This window comes from Eubalaena glacialis, chromosome 7, assembly GCF_028564815.1.
Source record: "Eubalaena glacialis isolate mEubGla1 chromosome 7, mEubGla1.1.hap2.+ XY, whole genome shotgun sequence".
Classification (NCBI taxonomy): domain Eukaryota; kingdom Metazoa; phylum Chordata; class Mammalia; order Artiodactyla; family Balaenidae; genus Eubalaena; species Eubalaena glacialis.
The window spans coordinates 73,427,384-73,446,518 of NC_083722.1; the positions used below are offsets into that span (position 1 = coordinate 73,427,384).

Sequence of the window (19,135 nt, forward strand, 5' to 3'; positions counted from 1 at the left end):
AGCAAATCCAATAATTTCTAATCCAATTACCTACCCCCCCCCCCCCCGCCTTCCCCCCCCTCCCCCGCCACTGCTACCCTGGGGTGAGAAGGGAAGGACAATGAGACAACCAGGAAGTGTGATGTGGTAGACGCCCAGGGAAGGATATGTTTCAAGAGATTGGTCAAAAAGGAAATGCTGCTAAAAGGTCAAGTACAAGCAGTGGTCATTGCAATGATTTGGCAAGAGTCTTTGATGACTCATTGATCTTCTGGAATTTACTTGGCCTATGGGGTGAGGTGAGACCAAAATACCCTTTTTCCCCCTAATTTGCAAACTGAATTTTGTAACAATTCTTGACCAGGCCTCATTTCTCTATCCATCTCTGAGACTCCCTTTATTCCCCCCAGAGAGTCTCAAAACTGTAAAAGCAGGTCCATGCGGGCTGCCTGAGAGGGCTCTAGCACTCACCTTACTCTCCTCACTCAATATTTGATATACACTTCAGTTTATTCTTCTAGATTTTTTCTTTTTCTTTTATTTTAATTTTAGTTTTTAAATTGTGCTAACATATACATAACATTTAGCACCTTAACCATTATTACATCTTAACATTATACAGTTCGGTGGTATTAATTACATTCAAAATGTTGTGCAGGGAATTCCCTGGCAGTCCAGTGGTTAGGACTCAGCACTTTCACTGCTGGGGCCCGGGTTCGATCCCTGGCCAGGGAACTAAGATCCCGCAAGCCGCATAGTGCAGCCAAAAAAAAAAAAAAAGTTGTGCAACCATTATCACTATCTAGTCTGCTTTCAAAACTTTTTCCTCATCCCAAACAGAAATTCTATATCCATTAAGCAATAACTCGCCATTTCCCCCTTCCTCAAATCTCTGACAACCTCTATTCTACTTTCTGTCTCTATGAACTTGACTGTTCTAGGTACCTCATATAACTGGGATCATAGAGTTTTGTTGTTAAAAAGATAACAGGCCCAAAATAGAGTCACTTATGCTAAGCCCCAGGCCACCAAACCAAGTCTTAGTTTTAGTTGGGCTCTCCCAGAAATGGAATCTTAAACCAGTCAATCAGGAATCTCCTGATAAACACATCTGCCTGTTATACTATGACATCCCCTAAAGGAAAGTAACTTTGCAATAACCAACCTGCTTTTTTTGCCGGCTATAGTATCCTTGTTCCCACTCCCTTTTGCCTATCAAAATCTTTCATTTTTGTTCAGCACCTTGGAGCTCTTTTCTACCTGCTAGATTGGATGTGCCTGATTTGAATCAATTTTCGCTCAAATAAACTCTTAAAATTTTTAAACATGCCTCAGTTTATCTTTCAACATTGTCCTTTTATCGTTGGTTTATTTCAATTAGCATGATGTTTATCTATTTATCTGTTGGTGGACATGGGCTGTTTCTACCTTTTGGATATTGTGAATAATGCTACAATGAACACTCACTGGCATACAAGCATCTGTTTGAGATGCTGCTTTCAATTATTTTGTTATTTACCTAGGAGGGGAATTGCTGGATCATATGGTAATTATATTTTTAGCTTTTTGAGCAACCACCAAGCAGTTTTCTGTAGTGGCTGTACCATTTTACATTCCTGCCAGCAATGCAAAAGTGTTCTAATTTCTCTACATTCTCACCAATATTTGTTATTCTCCAATAGCCATCCTAATGGGGGTGACATGATATCTCGTGGTTTTGATTTGTATTTCCATAATGACTAGTGATGTTAAGCATCTTTTCATGTGGTTATTGGCCATTTGTATATCTTCTTTAGACAATGTCTATTCAAGTCCTTTGCCCATTTTTGAATTTGTTTGTTTTTTGTTGTTGAGTTGTAGGAATTCTTTAGGTATTCTGGATATTAGTCCCTCCTTAGATATATGATTTGCAAATATTTTCTCCCATTTTGTGAGCTGTCTTTTTACTCTCTTAATAGTGTTCTTTGATGCACAAATTTTTTATTTTGATGAAGTCCAATTTATCTATTTTTTCTTTTGTTACCTATTCTTTTAATGTCATACTTAAGAAATCATTGCCTTCTCCAAGATTATGAAGATTTCCATCTATGTTTTCTTCTAAAAGTTTTATAGTTTTAACTTTTTTTTTAAAAAAAATTTATTTATTTATTTATTTATGGCTGTGTTGGGTTTTCGTTTCTGTGCGAGGGCTTTCTCTAGTTGCGGCAAGTGGGGGCCACTCTTCATCGCGGTGTGCGGGCCTCTCACTATCGCGGCCTCTCTTGTTGCGGAGCACAGGCTCCAGACGCGCAGGCTCAGCAATTGTGGCTCACGGGCCTAGTTGCTCCGTGGCATGTGGGATCTTCTCAGACCAGGGCTCGAACCCATGTCCCCTGCATTGGCAGGCAGATTCTCAACCACTGCGCCACCAGGGAAGCCCCTATAGTTTTAACTTTTAAATTTAAATCTTTGATCCTTTTTACTTAATTTTGTATATGATGTAAGGTAAGGGTCCAACTTCATTCTTTTGCATGTGGATATTCAGTTTTCTCAGCACCATGTTTTGAAAAGACTATCTTTTCCCCATTAAATGGTCTTTGCACTCTTGTTGAAAATCAACCGAATATATATGTGAAGGTTTATTTCTGGGCTTTCTATTCTATTTCATTGGTCTATATGTCTATTCTTATGCCAGCCCCACACTGTTTTGATTACAGTACCTTTGTAGTACATTTTGGAAATCAGAAAGTTTGAGTCCTCCAACTTTGTTCTTCTTTTCCAATTTCGTTTTGGCTATTCAGGGTCCCTTGAGATTCCATATAAATTTTAGGATGGGTTTTTCTATTTCTCTTATAAAACACCATTGGGATTTTCACTGGGATTACACTGAATCTGTAGAACACTTTGGGTAGTATTGCCATTTTAACAGTATTAAGTCCTCCAATCAAAGAACATGGAATGTCTTTCTATTTATTTAGGTCTTTTAAATTTCTTTCAGCAATGTTTTTCAGCAAGAAGAAATCAGGTGGCACCTTCAGCACTTCACTTGGAAATTTTTTCTGCTAAATATTACAGTTCATCATTGACAAGTTCTGCTTTCCATCCAAATACGGGTTATGATTCCACTAAGCTTCCCACAACTATTTAACAAAGATTCCTTTTACTCCTGGTTTCCAATAACATGTTCCTAATTTTCTTCTGAGCCCTCAATAGCAGCATTCTTAATGTCCAAATTTCTGCTAACAGTTGTTTGAAGGTAGTTTTGGCTTTTTCTATTATGCTCCCTGACATTCTTCCAGCCTTTGCTCACTGCCCAATTCCAAAGCCATTTCCACATTTTTAGGATTTGTTACAGCAGTACCTCTCACTCTTGATACCAATATTTAGTAGTTTTCTATTGCTGCCATAACAAATCACCACAGACTTAATGGCTTAGAACAAAACAAATTTATTATCTCACAGTTCTGTAGGCCCAAAATCCAACATGGATGTCATTGGGCTAAAATCAAGGCATTAGCAGGGCTGTGTTCCTTTCTGGACGCTCTAGGGGAGAATGTGTCCTTGGTCATTCAGGTTATTGGCAGAAGTTAGATCATAGTGGTTGAAGGACTGAGGTTTCTGTTTTCTTGCTGGCTATCACCCAAGGGTCATTCCCAGCTTCTAGAGGCCATCTGAATTCCTTGGATCTTTGGGTGGTGGAAGATCTCTTCCACCACCTTCAAAGCCAGCAGCAGAGGATTAGTACCTCTCACACTTTGAATCCGACCAACTCTCCTGCCCTCCTCTTCCACTTTTAAGAGCTCATGCAATTACACTTGGCCCACCAAAATAATCCAGAATAATCTTCCCATTTTAATGTCTTTAACTTAATTCCATCTGCAAAATCCTCTTTGCCATGTACTGTAAAATATTCACAGATTCCAAGGACATCTTGAGGGCCATTATCCTGCCTACCACAGCCTCCCTAGGAGACACCAACTCCTGTCCCTTCCCAGCCTGCCCTCTCCTGTGCTCCAGAATTCCTTCTTTCCCCTGAAATCCTGACCATCTTATAGTTCGTGGAACAGGTCAAGGTCTCTTTCCCCACCTGGCCCTTGTATGTGCTTATCCTTCTGACTGGAGCACTCTCCCCATCCTCTCATCACCCCACTCACCCTTCAGGTCCCAGCAGTCAGCCCACACCAGCCCTACTCCAACTGGCTCAGCACAACTCTCTGCAGAGGAATTGAGTTTTTGAGTCTGCTTCATCACCACCTCTACCCTCCCCTATTTGTGAGTGGGTGAGGGAGGAGCCTGTTCTGTTCATCAGCAGATCCTGATGCCTATGGTAGAAGGAAGGGAGGAAGCAGGTGAGGGCCCCTTTGGGGAGGTTCAGCCCTCATCCCACTTCCAGGGGCTTTAGAGCAAGGGCCACTTAGGTGCCAGAGCATGTTTGAGATGTCACAAAGATGAAGGCAGCCAGGGCCCTCCCTCTACCCCCAGCCCCAGCTCAGGCCCCACAGGCTCAACCAGGAGCCCTAGCTGACTCAGCCAGGTGGTCACCTCTGGGCTGCCCACTCTGGACCACCCACATCTGCTCTGATGGCCAAGTCTTCTCCCAACACACTGGGGGCCCCTGAGGAGCCCCAGAAGAGCAGTTGTATTTATGAGTGGGATCCCTAGAGAGGAGGGGTCAGTTGGTGTGGGCAATGGAGCAGTGTGAGCCAGCCTGGGGCCCACCTGCCCAGCCATCAGTGGGCACCGAGGCCTCGATGGGTGTGCTGGCTCTAAAAGTAGAAAAGGGGCACAGGGTCCAGACAGGCCTGGAGAGAATAAGACACACAGGCCTGAGCCTGGCCCAGAGCCTCAGGCCATCCCCGCCCCAACAGGCCACCAGGCAAAGAGAGCAGTATGTTGGGTCACCCGCTCTGGGCAGGAGTCCCCTTTATTTGGGTTCGCTGCTGGGTGGCTAGACGCTGCAGATGGCCCTCAATATGGACCAGGAGGGCATCCAGCATATGCAGGACCCCAAGGAGTAGGGCACGGTCTGAGATCGGGGCCCGTCGTTTCCAGGATGCACAGGGCTTAGCCGTCACCTGCGGATGCTGAGGATAGGACCAAGAGGCAGGAGTGAGAACAGAGGAACGGGACAGAGGTGTGGTGGGAAGGGGGACTTAGGGTGATGGAGGATCGTGGAGGGTCTGTTGCGGCCTAGTATGGTCATGGGGCCCATGGAGGCTGGATGAGGAATAGGGATATTAAAGAGGGAGGATGGGGCAGGGTACTACCCATGGGAAATGGCCAGGGACTGTTGGGTGTGGACAGATGTAGGGACCCTGGGGTGTGAGTGATGGGGGAGGGGCAGGGGGAGGGGCAGCAGGAGGCCCACAAGACATGAGTGGGAGGATGGGTAGAGAATTATGAGCTCATTGGGTATGAACAGAGGTAGGAGGCTGTGGGGACAGAGCAGTGCCATGCTCACCTCACTCTTAGTGGCCTGTGAGCGCCGCCGTTGCATCACCGCACGGCTGAGCATCAGCATCATGGTAGTGGCGACGGTGACCCCAGCCACTGGGTAGATGCGGTTCACCCCCAGGCCCATCCAATGGCCAGGACAGCCCAGGCTGCCCTTGCAACCCTCCAGGCTGTTTGGCTGGCACCCCCAGGGCTGTAAGTCTAGCCCCACCTGGTACCACAGGGGCCGTGACCAGGTGTGGGTGCGGACAGGCATCGCTAGCAGAAGCAGCCATGGCAGGAAGGACTGTGCGTGCAGCATGGCTGCTGCAAGTACTAGGGGCCGGAACCTGGGCGCCTGGCAACGGACAAACACTCCTCCCCCAGGGGCAGGTGAGGCAGTAGGTTCCAGCTGGGCCCATGGCTTTCAGGAGGGGCGGCCTGGCCAGAAAATATGGGGCAGGGGGCGGGATTCCAGGGCCGGGGAGGAGGGCAGGCTTGGGGCCCAGGAATGAAAGAATGCCTCCTTCCCCCTCTCCCTCCTCCTCACCTAACATACAAACCCTAAAATTCTAACACCCAAAGCTCCTAATGCTGCTCTCCACCAGTGGCAGCACCAACCACAGGCCAACCAAGCTAAGCACACAGAGCTGCTCCCTGCTCCCCTATGCCCAGACTCAGCCCCACGGTCCACGTCACAGCAGAGTGAGCACTCAGAAATGTGGGCGCGCACTCTCTGAATAAAGCCTGAAGGCTCACCCTGGCCTATGAGGTGCTCTGTGCTCTGGTCTCCCCTCCTGCCTCTTGTAGGCCTCCCTGGTGTTCCTTGAACACACCTGCTGTTCCCTACACTAGGAGCACTGTCCTAGAAAGAGAACTCTCACGGCTGGATTTCAGCTCAAGTGTCACCTGCTCCCTGAGTCTCCCTCCCATGACCATCCTGGGTAACACAGTCCCTTCTCTTTCACGTGACCCTGTTTTATTTATTTATTTGGCCGCATTGTGGCATGTGGGATCTTAGTTCCCCGACCAGGGATTGAACCCGTGTGCCCTGCAATGGAGGTGCAGAGTCTTAACCACTGGACTGCCAGGGAATTCCTGACCCTGTTTCATTTTCTTCAAAGCATTTCCAAGTACAGGTATACCTTGGAGATACTGTGCTTCGGTTCTAGACCACCACAATAAAGCGAGTTGCACAAATTTTTCAGTTTCCTGGTGCATATAAAAGTTATGTTTACGCTACACTGTAGTCTATTAAGCGTGCAATAGCATTATGTCTAAAAAAAAGTACATACCTTAATTTAAAAAAACACTTTATTGCTAAAAATTGCTAACCATCATCTGAGCCTTCAGCGAGTCACAGTAGTAACATCAAAGATCACTGATCACAGATCCTCCTAACAAATATAATAATAATGAAAAAGTTTGAAATACTTCGAGAATTACCACAATGTGACAGTGACATGTAGTGAGCAAATGATGCTGGAAAAATGGCACCAAAAGACTTGATTGACTCAGGGTTGCCATAAACTTTCAATTAGTAAAAAACACAGTATTGGCGAAGTGCAATAAAACAAGGTCTGCCTGTATCTGCAAGTTCATGTTTGAGGTTTACCTTCCACTCCAGTACACAGGTTCACTTAACAGGTATTTACCAAGCACTTCCTTGTGCCCGGCGCTGTTCCTGGTGCCTGGAGGCAGTGTGACAAAGGGCCCTGACTTCCTGGGCAGGGTTTTGGGGGTGGGGAAAGGACAGATGATTTGTGAACACAGAGCAGGGCACTGACACAGGCCAGGATAGAAACAGCCAGGCAAGGGGTGCCTCTGTGACTTGCAGGGCAGGGCAGCCTCTGTCCACTGGTCCAGCACAGAGCCCAGGGCCTGGTCGGGACCTGCGACCGGCAGGCTCACTTGTTTTGGCAGGTGACGTGAGCCCAGCGCTGTTGCAAGCTGTTTGTGGCATTTACTCATTTAATACTCATTGAGGAACCCGTGAAGTGGGTACTATTACCATTTCTGCTCTCCTGATGAGGATACTGAGGCCCAGAAAGGTTCGACCCCCCCACCCTGGCCCCCAGTCACTCAGTATCAGCTGGTCTGAAGGCCCATTGCTGCCCACTGGGTCACATGCCCAGATGTTGGTGTTTTATGGCAGAAATCAACACGTGGTTCTTGGCTGACGGTGACCTGCAAAGCCCAGGTGATCTAATTACACAAATAAGCATTTTTCCCAAGTAAATCAATCATGCACATTCTTTCCTTTCTTTTCTTTTCTTTTGGCTGCACCATGCTGCTTGTGGGATCTTAGTTCCCCAACCAGGGATCGATCGAACCCTCACCCTTGACAGTGAAAGCATTGAGTCCTAACCACTAGACTGCCAGGGAATTCCCATATTCTTACTTCTCAATGCAGACCGGCAACACCTGTGAATACCCTGTGCTTCCTTGGCTGGTTGCTCAGGTGTTCACACCACACCCTCTAGGGGCTGCCCAGTAGCACCAGGCCTGCTCTGCACCTTATCAGGGGTCCCTGAGAACAGGTCATTCCTGAGAAGCAGCTCTGATTCCAACCATTTTACAGCTGAGGACACAGGTGCCGAGGGCTGTGTGTGGCTGGGGAGGAACTTGGACCTGGGACGCCCCCACCCTGGGCCTAGCCCCGCAGCTCTCCCTCCTGCTCCACACTCCCCCTGCCCGACCCTGCCCTCCCCGAACTTTCCCCCCAACTTCCGACCCCAATTCCCACTTTGGGGCATAAGAAGGGTCAGGAGCCAGGGCTGTGGACTATACCCTTGCCCATGCCAAGCCCCCACCAAGCCACAGCAGAGCCTGGCATTGGGCAAACAAATCTTTATTCCTGAGGCTAAAAACATGCATGCTCCTCCAACTTGGCCAGTGCCTTATCCCAGGCCTAGAGCACTGAACTTGGAGTCCCAGGACCTCCATCCCTGAGTTATGTGCGTGCGTACGGAGGGGACTCCTGGGTGACATCTGGAGGCAGCCCAGGGGTAGGGGGTCCTCACGGGTATCCTGTCGCAACCTCCAGAGGTGGGCAGTCTCAGGCAGGGTGGCAGCACGGTCAGAGTTTGGTAACCTGGGCAGGGAGAGGAGGAGAGGCTCCTGTCAGTTTCCGAAGGACATACTACCCCCTCCCCCGGGAGCAGCTTCCTGTAAAGGCAGGAGGGGAAGGCAGTGGACCCACTGGGGGCAGAGCTAATCAGAGCCATCGAGGAAGGGTGGACTTCCTGGAAATGGGGTCAGGATGGGACAAGCAGTAGATAAACAAAAAGAGCTCAGCAACAGAGGTCAGCTCACCAAAACAGGGTTGACAGGGCTGGACCTCGGGTGTTGGAGTGCAAAGATGACAGCATCGTGAACAGAGGCAAAGAGATGCTGCTTGGTGATAGATGCATCGAAGAAGTGTCCCGCCTCAAGCTGCGTGACCACGGGAGCTGTAGGCAAGGAGTTGGTCTCCCCTGACCCGCAGAACCCCCAGGAACCCCCAGGCACTGGCGGAATGTCATCCTGACCACCACCCCTGAGGCTTATAGCTAAACCCCAACTCTTGACCCTTGACCCCTCCCTCCCAGGACACCTCTGACCTCCAGTTTCAGAGAAGGACTTTTTCCTTGTGCTGCCTGGCAGATTCCTTGGCCAGAATCCCCACCCCCTCCCCGGACCGCTCTTGCTGTCTGCACCCCACGCACAGTGGCAGGCGGCCATGTACACCTCCACCTCGATCTCCCGGAAGTCACGGAAAATCTGTGGCAGAAAAGGGGGCCAGACTCAGAGGGAGGCTCAGGGGCTCCGAGGGGGGACTTGGGCAGGCTGGGGGGGAGGGAGTTCAGAGCGGGAGCTCAGAGGATTGGGGGTTAGGCTCAGAGGGCTCTTGGAGTTAGTTATGGGGTCAGGGTTGAAGGGCCTTGTCCTCCCCCAAGGCCCTTCTTAGGGGTGCCCCCAGCCCCTTACATTCTTCAGGCTCTTGAGACACACAGTGTCCACGAAGGAAAGGGAGCTCAGGTCCAGGATGAGGCTGTGGAAATCTGGCTGAGGCAGGCCCAGGGTCTTCAGTGAGGACATGTCTGGGGCCTTGGCATCTTCTTGACCCCTGGCTGCTGTATCCTCTAGCTCAGTCCCTGCGCTCACCTGCTGGGAAACCAGACACACTGCAAGGGCCGCCCACGGTGGGTAAAGGCAGGGAACATACACAGACGTGCAGAGACACACAGGATCAGACGTGTAAACGGCCACGTATATGGGACATGCAGTGGACACATGAGGATATGGAGACAGGGAGCCTGTATGTAAAGACAGGAGGGACACATGGGGACACACAGGAGAGGGTGCCCAGACTCCGGGAGCACACACAGACATGCATCTACTGCTCTGTTACCTCCTGGGCCCATACTTAACAGGGACACTTAAGAAGGAAGGGCATCAGAGACCACGCCCCATCCTCAGTCAGCCAGAGTGACTGCCTGAGGATGGGGACAAACCAGAAGAGACACATGGACACACGTGCACACACAGATATCCTGGCACCCTGCCTGAGTCTTTTTTTGGGGGAGGGGGGCACTGCATGGCATGTGGAACTTCCCTGACCAGGGATGGAACCCATGGCCCCTGCACTGGGAGCGTAGTCTTAACCACTGGCCTGCCAGGGAAGTCCTGCCTGAGCCTCTAATTGAGATTCGTGTCCCCTTTGATCCCAGATTTTTCCCACATGCCCAATCCCTTCCCTCTGCCCATGAACACAGACTGCAGGGTTCTTGTAGAATTCATAAATTCAAGGTCTTTGGCTAGGCCTCAGATTACAGATCAGAGAGCCACAAGCAGAATTCTATGGCATATCACTAGAGATCTCCCTGCAGAGCATCTGATCCATCACTCCACTCCACACATGGGCACTCTCATCCCTGCAGCTCATGGTTGGCCACTCTCCCACCTCCAGCCTCACCTTGGCCTTGGAGCCCTCCACATCGTTGCTCTCGATGTCTGTGACACTGGTGTTGACATTGATGGAAATGGAAGTGCCCTTGGAGGCGGCAGCCTAGGCCAGGAAAGAGGGGGACCAGGAAAGAGGTGTCCCAGCTGTCATATGACAACCAGGCCAGGCAGGTGGACCAGGAGCTGAAGCTTGGGACCAGGGCAGCCAGGCTGAAGGCTGTGGGGTTTTGACCTACTTTGGGAAGAGGACTGTGATGGTTCACGCCATCATTGGCTTAGGAGGCGGGAGAAAAACAAAACTGCCCCCAGAACCCTGACCTGCAGGGTCGCTGGGGGCATCAGGGAGAGAGGAGGAGGGATGAAGAATGAGGGTGAGAAGCCAGGAGGCTGGGAGAAAGGACGGGTGGGGTCAGAAGGGCCCCTGCCTGTTTCGGGAGCTTATTCTCTTTCTGAAGTCGCTTCAGCTTTAGCTCCTGCTTCCTGAGCAGTTTCTTCTTCTGGGAGATGAGGTGGTCCACGTTCACACCGCACTAGAGCAAAGGGCAGGGCAGGGGATGTGGACACTGGGGAGGTGAGAGACCCTCTGCCCCTCCCGCTGTGGACCCCAGGCCTCACCCTCTGCTTCAGCGTGTCACTGTAGAGCTCAGCGTTGGCAAAGTACATGGTGGCCGAGGAGCGGAAGACCTTCACGCCCGGGACCTCCCTGGCCTGGGGATGGGTCAGGTTGTGGGCGGTTGAGCCCTCGTCTCTCCTAGCTGCATCTTGTTCTCTTTCTTTCCTCCCCTGTGTACCCCAGTACCTGCCATCACCAACCCTCTGCTTCCCAGCCAACAGAGGCCCGGCCTGCGGCCCGTGCCCTCCCAGGAGCTGGTGGGGTCATCCTGACCCCTCAGCTGGGCCTGTCAGAGCTGCTGCTTCTTCCTCCAGGGCATCCTGAACCTCTCCCACCCCATCTCCCCTGTCCTTCTGCCAATACCCAGGCCAGGTTTCAATGGCTCTTAGCTTCCGCTTGGGTCTCCAACCCCAGCACTGGGGTCTGTTTTCTGTATGTGGACAGAGAGACCCTCCTCAGCTGCCAGCCCAGCCAAGCCTTCCCCGGCTCCCACCCCGCTCAGGACACTCCAGGTCTCTGCTCGGCCTCTGGGCCTGAACGATGTCCCTGCGCCACCCCCCACCTCCCTTTCCATCCAGCTGAGCTTCTCCCCTCATGTCCTTCCCTCACTCTGCCTCATCATACTATGCTCAGCCTCCAAGGCTCCATCAGGGAAAATGAGCTTGTTTTATTCCAGAGCCCCCACCTTTGTTCCCAGGGCTTGACATGAGACTTCTCAGGAGGTAAAGGACGGAGATTCAGTAACCCCACTGATGAGGTCAGCAAACAGCCTCCCCTACATTCTCGTGCCCCAGATCCTGCCCCTCTACATTCCTGACCCAGGGCTACTCTGCAGGATGGGGCTTGTACCGCGGCCTTTAAGACAGACTCCTCCCCCAGGCCCTAAGGCCCCTACTCTGAGTATGGGGGTCAGAGACCCAAATTCCTCCCTTGAAATTCCAAGGACCAAAGCACCCTTAGCGCCCCACCCCCGTGTCCTTGCCAAGTACGCAAAGACCTGATAAGGGATGGCCCAGTCTGCCTCTGTCCCACCTCATCCACGCCATCCTCTGGCTTAGCCCCTGCCACTCACTTCTGAGTACTCTGCCACGTCTCTGTAAATATCTGTGTCTGGCACCTGCCCCAGGACAGAGTAGTGGGGCCTGTGAAAGAGAGAGTGTGAGAAGAGGGGGGCATTAGGAGAGGGGGCAATGAGGGGGTTCTAAGGAGCCTTGGGTCACCCCCCAAGATGTGGGAAAGCTGGGGGAAACCAGCGTGGACCTCACTCCCTCACCAGCTGGAATGAGGGGGGAACCAAAGGGGTGACTCACAGCTGTGTGCGGACCACCACAAGCAGCAGGGAGAAGACTACCGCAACTGCCAGGCCAAGGTCCAGGTTCAGCAGGATGGTGGCCACAAAGGTCACCAGCCAGATGAGCTAAAAACAGCAGGGTAGTAGTCAACAGGGTCTAGAAGGGTCACTGGGGCTGAAGGCCCTGACCCCACCCCTGGGCTCCCAGGCCTCTCACCAGATCCACTCGATTTGCCTTCCAGAGGGAGCATATGTCGGTGAACTGCATCAACATGCCCTTCAGGTTCACAATGATGGCAGCAGCCAGGACTGCCTGAGGGAGGGGGAGGGTCACCAGGAGCTACTGAGAGGTGCGGGATGCTGACAACCCTGACCAGCCGGCATAAGCCAGACTGTCCTCAAGCACCTGGGTATGACCCCGAATGACACTAACCACCTCCTGCCCCCGAACCTAACAACTTGGGTCTGACTCTCAAAGATTCTTACCCCTGACTGTTGACTCCAAATCTCAACCCAGAGATCTCAAGCTTGAAAAACAGGGCATGACCCTGTATCCCTCCCCCTCACCCAGGCCCTGACTGACTGATCTGAGTCCCTGGCCTGGCCAAGGCCCTCAAGCCTGGCTGGGTGCGGGATGGCGGCTCACCTTGGGCAGGTCTTGGAAGAGTTCTCCAAGTTTGACGATGATAATGAGGATGAAGAGGGAGGAGATGGCTCCAGCCACCTGTACAGTGGGAGTGAGCGGGCAGATGGGTGGGCGGGAGTGTAGGGGAGAAGGAGGCGAGAGCAGGGGGAAAGGGGGAGAAGGGGGGAGGGAGGAGAGCAGGGGGTAGGACCACCCAGGCAAAGCCGTGTGCGTGCAGATGCACACCCAAGCCCACACCTGCAGCCCACCTGTGTGTTGCCCCCGGTGCTCTCCTGTACCAGGCTCCGAGACATAGAGCAGCTCACAGGGAAGCACTGAAAGATGCCCCCGATGAGGTTACTGAGGCCGAGTGCCACCAGCTCCTGATGGGGGTAGTGCAGGTGTGAGGACACATCACGAGCAGTGCGTGGTCACTGTGTCCAGGCCTATGCATCCCCAACCTCCATCCCCACTCGGTAGCCCCCAAAGACTTGGCCACTGTCCCATGTGTCCTGCTCTCCCACCCTCAGTCCCCCATGTGGCCCCAGCACATCTGTTTGCTGTTTCCCTGTCTCCCACCTGATACTCCAGCCCCCCAGGCCCTGGGGTCTCTGTACACCCGCCCCCTCCGTGTCTCACATCCCATTCCCCAGACCTGGTTGCTGTCCACCCGGTAGCCATGCCTCAGGGCGAAGATCTTCCCCAGCGAGATGGCAATGGCGAACCCAACCACAGCGATGGCGAAGGCATTTCCCACAAGCCTTGCGAACAGCTGGGGGCTGGGGGCCACTGGGGGCACCAGCCTGTGAGGGGCATCTGTGAGGCCAAAGGAATGCTGTGGCCCTGGCCACCCAACCCTCCCTGACCTGACAGGGGCCGGAGCTCACCCTGCAGGGATTTTGCCCACGACATCCACCCCAAATCTGTGCTGCAGTCCCACGCCGTAAGAGATGCCTGTGGCCCCGATGAGCTGCAGGGAGAGGACAGAGTCAGGGGAGGTAGGTGCTGGCACCACCGTTAAGGGGGATGGAGAAATCACTGGGCGTAAAGAGAGAGGCCTGAAGCGAAACCTTCAGAGGGGTGGGCAGAGATCAGCGATAGGGTAAGAGATGGACACCACCATTTTGGGGAAAGGGAGATGCTGTCAGGGGCTGTCGGCTGTGGTCCCCCCAGTCCTCAGTGCCCACGCCAACTAGTCTTTAACTATCTGAGGGACGCCCACACGGCAGGGACTCCTCACTTGCCCTTCCCCCTGCCCCCCCTCCCCCACACCAGAATTCGAACCGTGAGCAGCTCCCCAGGGAGCGGCATGGGCAGTTGTCGCCGCAGCTTGTCATTCAACAGCTTCACCAGCACGAGCACCACCCCTGCCACAACTGCGGTGACCATGGTGCCGACCACAGTCTGGGGCAGCTTCCAGCAGACCTCCAGTACTGTCTGAGGGGAGGGAGGGTCACAGCCAGCACTCAAGGTCCTGGGCCCACCCACCCTTCCCTCCTCCCACCCTCACTCACATAGATGAGGGACAGTGGCCCAGAGCGGCTGCTCAGATGGAGGCCAAACACATACTTGAGCTGCGAGACGAAGACCTGCACAGACGCAGCTGTGGTATAGGCTCGGACCAGAGGCTCTGACAGATAGGTGACCACGAAGCCGAAATGGACCAGGCCCAGCCCCACCTGTGGGGTGCACAGGGCAGTCAGGGGAGGAGAGGGTCCTGGGGGTGGCCGGGGCAGAGCCCAGGGCAGGTGGGATCAGAGGGGGATGAGTGATGAGGAGGAGGAAGATGGTGATGGCCAGACACTCAGGGGACCTGGCAGATGGGGTGAGGGGTGGGTCTGGCAGTCAGGGGCCTGTACTCCTGACTGCTCCGCACCTGGAAGAGGCCAACAAGGACACTGAGTGTGGAGGCCACCTGCACCCGAGCAGCATCTCTGGCCGCCACATCGACAGTGGAGTTCGAGGCCTGCAGGAAGGCTTCATCCGGAGCCAGTGATTCTGTCACACTGCCCACCATCACGGACATGACAGCAAAGGTGCCTGCGGGGGCAGATCAGGGTGGTCTGAAGGGGAGGGGGCACTGCCCTGCCCTGGAGTCCTGGTCTTAAGGGAGAGGCCAGGAGACACCCAGTTCTAGACCAATATCCTCAGACTTGCTGTGCAAATAGAGGCAGCGCTGGCAGTCAGGTATGAACTCTAAGTTCAAAGGCTCTTGAGTGTGGCTAGAAATGTTGGCCCTGCATCATCTACCTTGTCCCACCTGTGTCCACTGGCTCAGGACCACTCCCCCTGTGAAGAGTGGAATGGGGAAGGGGACATGGCCTGCCTCAGGCTCTCAGGTCTATGCCAAGTCTGGGCCCCTTGAGTTGCTTCACCCACCCGTATCCTCCTGGGCCAGGGCCTCTAGGTAATCTGAATCTGTCTCCACGGTCAGAGGCCCAGTCCTGCCTGGAATGACTCTTGGGCCAGTCTCCCACTGGCCTGGCATCAATGCCTCCCTCCCTCTTCCCTGCGTTTCCTTGCCCTGCTCAGCCCTCCCTCACCCTATCCTCCGTGGGGAATGTGGGCATCCTCCTGGCTCCACTCACCCACGGAGATGTGCCGGGAAGTGCCGAACAGGAAATAGATAAAGACAGGATAGAAGGAGCTGTAGAGGCCAAACACGGGGGGCAGTCCAGCCAGGAGGGCATAGGCCAGGCCTGGAGGTGGAATGGTAGCAATGTAGACTTGGAGGCCAGGGTCTTGAAAGGATGAGGAAATCCCAGCCCTGGGTCATGGGCCATAGTTCCAGGGGCAGGGGTCATGCTTCTGGCTTTTGGCGGAGGGGAGGGGGGAGGCGGGGGCAGGCAGTGGTTCACAGATTACAGGCCAGGGCCTTGAAGGGTCGGGGTCACCATCCAAGGGTTGAGGGGACAGTCTCGAGGTCAAGGGTGGCTCACCCTGTGGTAGCTGCATAATGGCCACACTCAGGCCAGACAACAAGTCACCCAGAAGCCAGTCACGCACAGGATACTGGGGTAGCCAGGCCAAAACTGGGAAGTACTGGAGCAGAAGGGCTCGGGCCCGAGCATGGGAGCACCTGGGGACACAAGGGTAGGTATCACAGACAGGGGCTACCTGAGTCCTGCCAGTGCCCCCAGTCCCCCCCACCTCAGCCTCACCGAAACCAGGTTCGCCACTGGAGGGTCCCAGTTGCTGAGCTCCGGCTCCCCAGCTCCTCCAGCTGTTCTTGGTTCAGCAGTGGCCGCTCCACATGGTAATCTCGCCTCCTCAGCTCCATTGCCTGCGTTGTGGACAGCAGTGCCTGTGTGTCCCTCTGTCTGGGTGGTGAGGCCAGAGACACAGTGAGGGCACTCCTGGCCCAACCTCCCCTAGACCTCCACCTGGGACCACAGAGTCGCCCACCTGACTTTTCTAGGTCCCAAGATCTAGGTAGGTCCAACCCCCCAGCTGGCTCCTGCAGGCCCTATGCCCAGGCCCAGGCAGGGGCAGTACCTGAACTTTGGCTGGTGGAAGACTCTTGCTGGGCCAAAGTCCCCCACAAAGAGGCAGCAGGATGAACACAATCCACACTTCAGTCCAGCCCTGAGTGTTCACCAATCTAGGTTCCAGGCTGACTGTCCCTCCCAGCCCCCTCCTCCCAGCCCCAACTCTTCTCCAGCCAATCCCAGTCCAGTCTGAGTCCTTATCCAGCTGCCCCACGAGCCCAGCGCATGCTGTCTGAGAGCACACGCAAGGAAGGAATCCAGCAAACCAGGCAAGTCTCTCTTCACATGAGAAGCCTCTATGAGAAGGAAAGTGTTGGGGCTAAGATTGCCCCCGGGCCTCCAGCCACAGGGTCCAGGTTGTAGATCTGGACAAGCTCAGGCCTAATCTGGGAAAGCCAGGGGATGGCTCTCACTGGGAGGGAGAGTTTTCCCCCTGGAAAGAGAAGTCCCCATTTCAAGGGGGGACAATCTCACCTGGGAATAGATCTCCGGGAGGATCTCGCCTAAGGAGAAGCTCTCACCTGACAGGAAAGTTTTCACCAGCTAGGTAAGTTCTGTTCTGGGGTGAATCTCTGATCTGCCCAGTGGCTACCACCTGATTAAGGGAAACGATCTCATTTGGGAATAGGAGATCTGGGGGGGAAGGGGGGCAGTTCTTACCTGGGGGAAGCTGTCTCAAAAACAGTTCTCAATTGGGAATAGGAGCTCTTGGAGGGGGAGCGCTTACCTGGGGGAAAGCTTTCACTAGCAGGGAAAGTTTTCACCTGCCAGGAAAGTTCTGATCTGGAGGGTATTCTCACCTAAGGGAAGCTCTGACCTGGGGGAGGTTCCCACCTGTAATGGGAGAAAACTCTCACCTGGGAATGGATCTCAGAGGGGGGAATCTTACCTGGAGGGAAGCTCTCCCCTGCTGGGAAAGGCTTCACCTGTCAGGAAAGTTCTGATCTGTGAGAAGCTCTGACCTACGGTGAGGTTCCCACCCGAGGGGCAGGAGCTCACCTGGAAAGGGCCCCTAACCTGGATGTCCCCGTTGGAGGATGCAGTGGAGTGGGTGCGAGGACGATCCTCAGAGACTCTTGGCATTGCCGTCTCACAGAGATCTTCGAGCCCCGTGGCCCCTCCTCTGTGAGTCACTCGAGGTCTTTTAAGGGCTCCCACTCCCGCCACCCCTCCCCCTCCCCCCCCGTCGAACCCGTGCTTGGAGGGAGGGGCTTAGATCCTTGACCCCTCCCTCTAGGAGGGCCCAGCGGCCAGAAGGGCCGGAGCGCACAATCCCGGACCAGTTGCATCCCTGGGTGGACCCAGGCCCCAGCTACGGACACTCTTGCAGCCACGTCCCGGGCCCAAACGCGCCGCACCGGCGCACCTCCTGGGCCGGGGCTCCTCCGCACACAGCCGCCGGGAGGCGGCCCCCGGCTAGCCCTCGGACGGCGCTCGAGCGGCTTTCCGCACAGCCCGCAAGGGCTGGGGTCGCGCCGGCTCCCGCCCCATCCCTCGCTACGGTTGGGCAGCCGCCTGCAGAAAATCGACAAAGCGGTAAACCGAGGCGCGGCAGGCGGGAAATGCCTGCTCCGGACTCGGCGGTACCCTTTCCGAGCTAACCCAAGCCGGGCGCCTGCTCGGGGGCCAAGGGGTGGCCCGCGCCTCGCGGACTCGAACACTGGGAACCGGGGCCGCGCCCTGCACTCACCCCAGCGCTTCCGACAGCCCCATGGCGGGTAGGCAAACCGAGAGGCGGTAGTCCCCACAGCTCTATCGAGAGGCCGCAGCGGCCCGAAAGGCGGGGCCGGGACGGGGGCGAAGCCTGAGGCGCGCTCCCAGGGGCCAATCCCCGGGCAGGACGGGGAAGGCTTGGGCCAGTCAGCGTGCCGGGGCGGAGCCTAAGGGGCGGTCTCCCGGCGCCGCGAACCCTGAGGAGGGAGATTTAACCCCTTCCTCCCCCTGGGCCTTGGCTTGTGCTCCCCCTCGTGGCCCGCCTAGCTCTCCTCCCTGAGCCGGTTGTTATCGCAGAAGTGGGACTAAGGACCCGAGCTGGCCTGGCCGTAGCCGCGGCCCCAGGTCCCTGAGTAGGGTGGGGCCGATACCACCAGGTCCCGGCTTCTTGCGGAGGGTCCCCGCGGGACGCGGAGCAGGATGTCTAGGGTTGCGGTTGGTGACCAGAGCCTTATCTTTCCGTGGGGTATCCGGGTCCATGGGGCCTCTCATGCCTCCAGTTGAGGGCGCCACCCTCACTCACGCTTTCCCCCTGAGACCTGGCATGTCTCTGAGACCGAAGGGGCTCAAAGGCCTCCCTTCAACGCTGGGCACGCAGACCTTAAAGGCTGCGAGGTTCCCCTCCCCCGCACATAACACTGGCCCGGCAACAGGCCCGTTCTGCCTGAGTTCTTGAGGAACGCGGTGTCCTGGCAGCTCCAAGTCTGAGAGGCTGGCCGGGGGTCAGCGCTGTCAACGGGCTGAGGGCAGTTCCTAGGGTCGGTATGAAGGCCAGGGCAAATGCCAGGTCAGGGCTGCAGGCCCTGCGGACTGAGGAAGCCATCATGTTGCTGCCTTGACCAGGCCTTACTCTCAGCACCTGTGCTCATACTTCAGGCCCAACCTCAAGGCGAAGGGACAGAATTCAGGATGAAAGAGAAAGAAACCTGGTCCAAATCTCCAATGAAATGAGATAAAAATAGCCGAATATTCTTGGGGAAGGGGGAGGGGGCAGTGCTCAGATTTCTCCCAAAGGTCAGCCCAGCCTGAATCATTCATAGCCACCTTCCTACCCCCCACCCCCAAAC

General features: G+C 54.7%; 2 protein-coding genes across 11 annotated transcripts; both read right to left on the bottom strand.

The window, feature by feature from the left end:
- Positions 1-4,856: 4,856 nt before the first annotated feature.
- Positions 4,857-5,713, bottom strand: TMEM89 (transmembrane protein 89). The gene is made up of 2 exons (XM_061195353.1): positions 5,420-5,713; positions 4,857-5,042 (listed from the first exon to the last, which is right to left on the bottom strand). Exons 1-2 carry the CDS (start codon positions 5,711-5,713, stop codon positions 4,857-4,859), a joined length of 480 nt encoding a protein of 159 aa, XP_061051336.1.
- A 995-nt stretch (positions 5,714-6,708) lies between these two features.
- Positions 6,709-18,147, bottom strand: SLC26A6 (solute carrier family 26 member 6). 10 transcript variants are annotated; one of them, XM_061196734.1, is made up of 23 exons: positions 18,046-18,095; positions 17,245-17,281; positions 16,029-16,187; positions 15,807-15,946; positions 15,456-15,566; positions 14,744-14,907; positions 14,382-14,546; positions 14,152-14,304; positions 13,755-13,837; positions 13,523-13,670; positions 13,137-13,250; positions 12,889-12,966; positions 12,460-12,555; positions 12,262-12,368; positions 12,024-12,093; positions 10,954-11,046; positions 10,764-10,868; positions 10,349-10,441; positions 9,361-9,540; positions 9,099-9,153; positions 8,707-8,843; positions 8,361-8,485; positions 6,709-7,578 (listed from the first exon to the last, which is right to left on the bottom strand). In XM_061196734.1, exons 3-22 carry the CDS (start codon positions 16,145-16,147, stop codon positions 8,471-8,473), a joined length of 2,226 nt encoding a protein of 741 aa, XP_061052717.1. In that variant the 5' UTR covers positions 16,148-16,187; positions 17,245-17,281; positions 18,046-18,095; the 3' UTR covers positions 6,709-7,578; positions 8,361-8,470. The 10 variants fall into 10 exon arrangements, with proteins under 10 accessions (XP_061052717.1, XP_061052713.1, XP_061052712.1 ...); XM_061196730.1 differs by lacking the exon at positions 17,245-17,281 and having other exon boundaries at positions 13,137-13,202; positions 18,046-18,147; XM_061196729.1 differs by lacking the exon at positions 17,245-17,281 and having other exon boundaries at positions 9,361-9,537; positions 18,046-18,147.
- Positions 18,148-19,135: the final 988 nt, after the last annotated feature.

Excerpts from the sequence above, each read along its gene's own strand:
- TMEM89 (XM_061195353.1), bottom strand. The coding sequence starts at position 5,713 with ATGCTGCACGCACAGTCCTTCCTGCCATGGCTGCTTCTGCTAGCGATG. Across the intron at positions 5,043-5,419 it reads CACAGGCCACTAAGAGTGAG|CATCCGCAGGTGACGGCTAA; the intron begins GTGAGCATGGCA and ends TCCTATCCTCAG.
- SLC26A6 (XM_061196727.1), bottom strand. The coding sequence starts at position 18,068 with ATGGGGCTGTCGGAAGCGCTGGG. Across the intron at positions 14,547-14,743 it reads TCCTTGTTGGCCTCTTCCAG|GTGGGGCTGGGCCTGGTCCA; the intron begins GTGCGGAGCAGT and ends TGCACCCCACAG. Across the intron at positions 10,869-10,953 it reads GTGACACGCTGAAGCAGAGG|TGCGGTGTGAACGTGGACCA; the intron begins GTGAGGCCTGGG and ends CCTTTGCTCTAG.